General features: G+C 48.9%; 1 protein-coding gene across 1 annotated transcript in view; it reads left to right on the top strand.

The window, feature by feature from the left end:
* Positions 1–4,466, top strand: part of TULP4 (tubby like protein 4) — a 127,556-nt gene extending 123,090 nt beyond the window's left edge. The window contains exons 13-14 of the mRNA XM_009882349.1: positions 2–2,061; positions 3,838–4,466. Coding sequence (XP_009880651.1) covers positions 2–2,061; positions 3,838–3,954 — 2,177 coding nt within the window. The 3' untranslated portion in view covers positions 3,955–4,466. The remainder of the gene's footprint in view (position 1; positions 2,062–3,837) is intronic.
* The last annotated feature ends 798 nt before the right edge of the window (positions 4,467–5,264 follow it).

The raw sequence follows: 5,264 nt of genomic DNA, 5'->3' as shown, positions 1-5,264 counted from the left end.
CCGCCCGGGCCCCCGCAGCCGCCCCTCGACCTCTGCCTGAAAAAGGGGGAGTTCTCCCTCTACCCAGCGGGGCACTATCAGACGCCCCTGGGGTACGAACGGATAACGACATTCGACAGCAGCGGGAACGTGGAGGAGGTGTGCCGGCCTCGCACCAGGATGCTCTGTGCCCAGAGCACCTACACCCTGCCGGGGCCTGGCAGCTCCGCCACCTTGCGCATCACCGCCGCTGAGAAGAAGATGCAGCAGCCCTGCACCAGCGCCACCCTGAACCGGCTCACGGTCCCCCGTTACTCCATCCCAACCGGGGACCCGCCGCCCTACCCTGACATCGCCAGCCAGCTGTCCCAAGGCAGAAGCATTGCACAGAGGCTGGACAGCAGTATCATTCATGCAACTCTGCGGAGGAACAGCAGAGAGGCCGCCCTGAAAATGGCTCAGCTGGTGGACGGTCAGAGAGCCACCTTGCAACTTCCTCCGAAAGCCAAGAGCAGCGTTGTGACGGCACAGTACCAGCAGAGAGTACCCACCGCCTTGTACACCTGCAGCCAATGCAGCAGCAGTGGTGGTGGCAGCAATGTGAGCACTGGTGGTGTGAGCAACATCACTAGTGCCAATGCTAGTAGCAGCACTTCCAGTATTGGTGGCATGAGACCTGATCTGAGCACGGGGAGTGGCTCCCAGCACAGCTCTGTCATTGCTCACTCTGTCAGTACTTCGCCTCTGGCCTCCCAGTCCTCCTACAGCTTGCTGAGCCCACCTGACAATTCCCGTGACCGAGCGGATTATATCAACTCTGCGTTTACGGAGGATGAGACCCTCTCTCAGCACTGTCCAGTGGAGAAATCAATACGGCACGTACCCGTGGCCTTGACGGAGGCTGCCCTCAGTGTAAAACGACCACCACCATACCAGTGGGACCCTATGGTGAGTGAAGAGATATGGGTTCCTCAGGAAAGGACATCTCAGAGCTCGGTGCCCAACCCTCTAAAACCTGCTCCTCTCATCATTGGTCAAGCTCAACATCTGGATATGTCTCGAGTGCCGTTTGTTTCCCCGAAGTCTCCAACCAGTCCTACTGCCACTTTCCAGACGAGTTACGGGGTTGGAGTACCTTACCCAGGAAGCTACAGTGCCCCTCCCCTTCAGGGAATGCAACCCCCCTGCTCCCCCAAAGAAGCTCTGGCCCCAACACAGTTTGCACAGCAGGAGCCCACAGTTGTGCTTCAGCCAGGTTATCCATCCAACCTCTCCTATTGCCCTTTGCCACCCATGTACCCAGGAAGTAGCGCCTGCTCTAGTTTACAGCTGCCACCGATCGCCTTGCACCCATGGAGCTCCTACAGCACCTGCCCACCTGTACAGAACCCCCAGGGTACATTGCCCCCCAAGCCGCTCCTCGTGGTGGAGAAGCCGGTGATGTCTCCCCCGCCGGCAGAGCTGCAGGGCCATGTGGGCACAGAAGTAATGGTGGAGACAGCAGACACCTTCCAGGAGGTGCTCTCCTTGACAGAAAGCCCCGTTCCTCAAAGGACGGACAAATTCGGCAAGAAGAGCCGCAAGCGCCTGGACAGTCGAGCTGAGGAAGGAAACGTGCAGGCTATCACTGAGGGCAAGGTCAAAAAGGAGGCAAGGACACTGACTGATTTCAATTCGCTGATATCTAGCCCTCGGCTGGGGAGGGAGAAGAAGAAAGTCAAGAGCCAGAAAGACCAGCTGAAGTCCAAGAAGCTAAACAAGACAAACGAGTTTCAGGACAGTTCGGAGAGTGAGCCAGAGCTTTTTATCAGTGGGGATGAACTTATGAACCAGAGCCAGGGCAGCAAAAAGGGTTGGAAAACGAAAAGGAGTTTGAGGACAGCCAGTGAGCTGGATGAATTCAAGTGCCGGAAGGCCAGCGAGAAAGAGGATGGGAGGCTGGGGAGCCAGGGCTTTGTGTACGTGATGGCCAACAAGCAGCCGCTGTGGAACGAGGCGACACAAGTCTACCAGCTGGACTTCGGAGGGCGGGTGACCCAGGAGTCGGCAAAAAACTTCCAGATTGAGCTGGAAGGACGACAGGTAGGAGGGGGCAGCACATGCGGGCTGGGGTAGGAAATGGGTATTGGGAAAGTCGCGCCAGAAATAAGCTCTGCCTCTCACACAGCTTCTTGCTTGTGTTACCTGCTCTGTGAAAAAAAAAGCTTTGCCACATGGTTGATAAAAGTCAACTGTCCATCAAAGGTATAGATTCAGAATGGAGGGTGAGGTTCAGTTTTAAAGTAAACGTACAAAATATGTTTGGTCTTACTCCAGTCGGACAGAGGAATAAGGGCCTCCTTTAGTCTCACTGGCTGTCACTGCTGAAGGTAGGTGGGTTTTGTAATAAACACAGCAGGTCTCCCCAACGGTAGCTGCATTTGCTGTCAGTGGTTGCAGATGGCAGCTAGCTGAGTGAATGCTGCGCCCTTCTTGCAATGCTCAGAAAGGTTAGCCAGTCAGCAGATAGCTAAGGTGGAGAAGATGGGTGGGCAGTTAGGTTCCTTCCGTGCCAAAATTTCCCCTTGTGGGCTACCAGGCCTCTTAAGCTGGTTCTTAATCCTAGAGAAGGGATGCACTGACCCTCCCCAGAATGAAGTGCTCCTGGGCTGCTTCTGAACCACCTGTGGGTAGAAGGGTCTGTGGATAGTTCAAAAAACCAAAACATTTAATTTTAGGCTCTCTCACCTTGGCCCGAGTGGGATGTTACTACACCAAACCCACGCTATTAAGTGGTACCAATCAGCAGGACACTGGACTGAGACTCGGGAGACATATATTTGTTTCCTTGTCCAGCTGTCCCATCTCTGTAAGTCACTTTTGATTTTTTTAAAGACATCAAGGCTCTCAACTCCCTCTGATTTAACTTGGGAGTTAGATGTATTAAATATCCAACATGCGGTAGTCTGTTGGTTTTGTTTGTCTGTAACAATAGGTCATTAAAAAGGCAGTGATCAGAGCCATTTATATCTTCTTCAGTTAAATGGCTGTGGATACGTGCCTGTGGACAGCTGTACAAAATCACCTGGCAGCAGGTTTTGTTGGTGGGGCAACAAAGCCTGACCTGGCTTGCGGAGACAGCCTCCATTCTACCTCGAGGGACTTCCCTGTAGAGCAAATAGGATCTGGGTTTCTGATGAAGTGAATGAAAAAGCAGTAATAATAGGCCAAACTTTGGATATTCCCTGCGGAAGAATAATGAACAACCTGACTAGCCTTGCTTTACATTTCAAACAGCTCCCACTGCCCCTTTGCTAATTCGTTCTTGGTGTAATTATGTGCTAATGAAGTTCATGCAAAGGAAAACAGAACTGCCAGGAACATACAGCTTACCAGCTCTGAAGTGCTAGTTTCAGGAGATTGGTTATTCCCCTTCCCTCAAAGCTCCTTTCTTTGAAAACAAAATCTGTTTTCCTGGTGGGCTGATGATAGGATCTCTGCAAGGGAGAGAACAGTGTTTTCCTGCGGGAAACATGGTGGTGGTCTAACCCACATCTGCTGAAGTAATCGGTGACAATCTGCTTACACCAATGCTGTATACACTCTAGCATGTTTTAAAGCTCAGTTTACTCTATAGACTCAAATAGTGCGGTCAAATACTCTATACAGACAAATAGTACAGTGCTCTTACTCTTCTTTGGCACCATACCCCACTCTGTGAGTAGCCCCATTCCTATTAGCTCAGGTGGTGATGAGGTGTTCTTAAAAAAGAAGCAAAAACGTTTTGCCTTTATTCTTCTCTGGTTCCTTTTCTGTGGTTCGCTTTTTTTTGACCTTGTTCTCTTTTTCCTTTCCTTCTCCTCTTCCCGTGCTTCCCAGGTGATGCAGTTTGGAAGGATTGATGGCAATGCTTACATTTTGGACTTTCAGTACCCATTTTCTGCAGTGCAAGCCTTTGCTGTTGCTCTGGCTAATGTGACTCAACGCCTCAAATGAACAAGCAGAGACTGGAGAGAGGAAAATGTTAACCTTCTCATAAAGTCCAAACCGGAAAATGTCAGGGCAGCCTGCTTTAGGTGTGCAGCGGTGCCTGGGAGCGAAGAAGGCAGTAAAACTGGAATAGTCTCTTGGTGCCCAACAGAAGGGCATTAACTCTAATCGGTCATGGGGTGGAGGGTGGGGGGCTGTTTTCTGTTTTGTTTGTTTGTTCGTTCGTTTTTTTCAGGTGTCTTTTTTTTCTTTTTAAGCGTATTGCTGGGTCTCAGAAAGAGCAAAGGGTTGAGAGCCGTTCAGTGTTACATGGAGAAGTGTGGCTTTTGGCTTGTTGTGGTGGTTCTGCCGTGTTTGCTACAGTAGCTGGTGTAAGCTCATAGGGGGATTAAAAAAGACTGCTCTTTTTGATAGACTGCCTTCTATCATGCTGTTCTTTTTAAAACAGGGAACATAACTTTTTTTCTGGTCCAGTTTGTACTACTACTACTACAACGTCAGTGATAGCAGCAAAAAAAAAGAAGCTATAATACTTGAAGACACGTGTTTCTTCTCTGATCTCTGATAATAAATGAGCACCACAAGTTCCAAGGAGACTTATCTAGGTCAATGTTTAATTTAGAAATAATGATGTATTATTCAAAAAAGAAACAAAATTGTTGCCAATGGGTGGTTTTAAAACCCACTATATCAAGGAAGTTGATGTCTGCTTGTTTTGTGTGCTGTTATTGGGGATAAACATCTTTCAGTAGGCGACAGAAGATAGAGGAGGAAATAATTACAAGCATTGCTTCTTTTGTTATTGGGGATAACCATCTTTCAGTAGGTGACAGAAAATAGGGGAGGAAATAATTATGAGCATTGCTTCTTTGCTCGTATTGATCAGCAGTATTCTGTGGTTTGGCCTGTAGTTGGGAGAGGTACAGTGTGGCCGGATCTACCTCCAAGGCCATGCCTGTCCATGCTCCTCATTTAAATGTGTTTACACTTTATAAACAAAGTCAAGCGAATGAGAAGGGCCGGTGTATTCAGTTTTAGCAATCAGTGTGAATTAAGTTCTACAACAGTGTATCAGTGCTTGAATTAGGAAGGAGACAGAAGATAGCAAGTCATTACAGGGAGCAATTTCATCAGGAAAGCAATTTCATTACAGGAAACAACATCATGGATGTCTGCAGAACAAATGAGTTGAAAGAGGAAGGAAAAATTGGACAGAATCATCCCTTTTATCACTTAGCTACTTGAGTAGCCTTTGTGACTATGGTTTGAGAGTATAATGCTCCAGCTAAGAGCGAGAAGCCAAAGTTTACATGGAG

This window comes from Charadrius vociferus, unplaced genomic scaffold, assembly GCF_000708025.1.
Source record: "Charadrius vociferus isolate BGI_N301 unplaced genomic scaffold, ASM70802v2 scaffold13, whole genome shotgun sequence".
NCBI classification, from domain to species: Eukaryota; Metazoa; Chordata; class Aves; order Charadriiformes; family Charadriidae; genus Charadrius; species Charadrius vociferus.
Note: the sequence above shows the minus strand (reverse complement) of the source record. Positions and strands in the feature narration are given on the sequence as shown.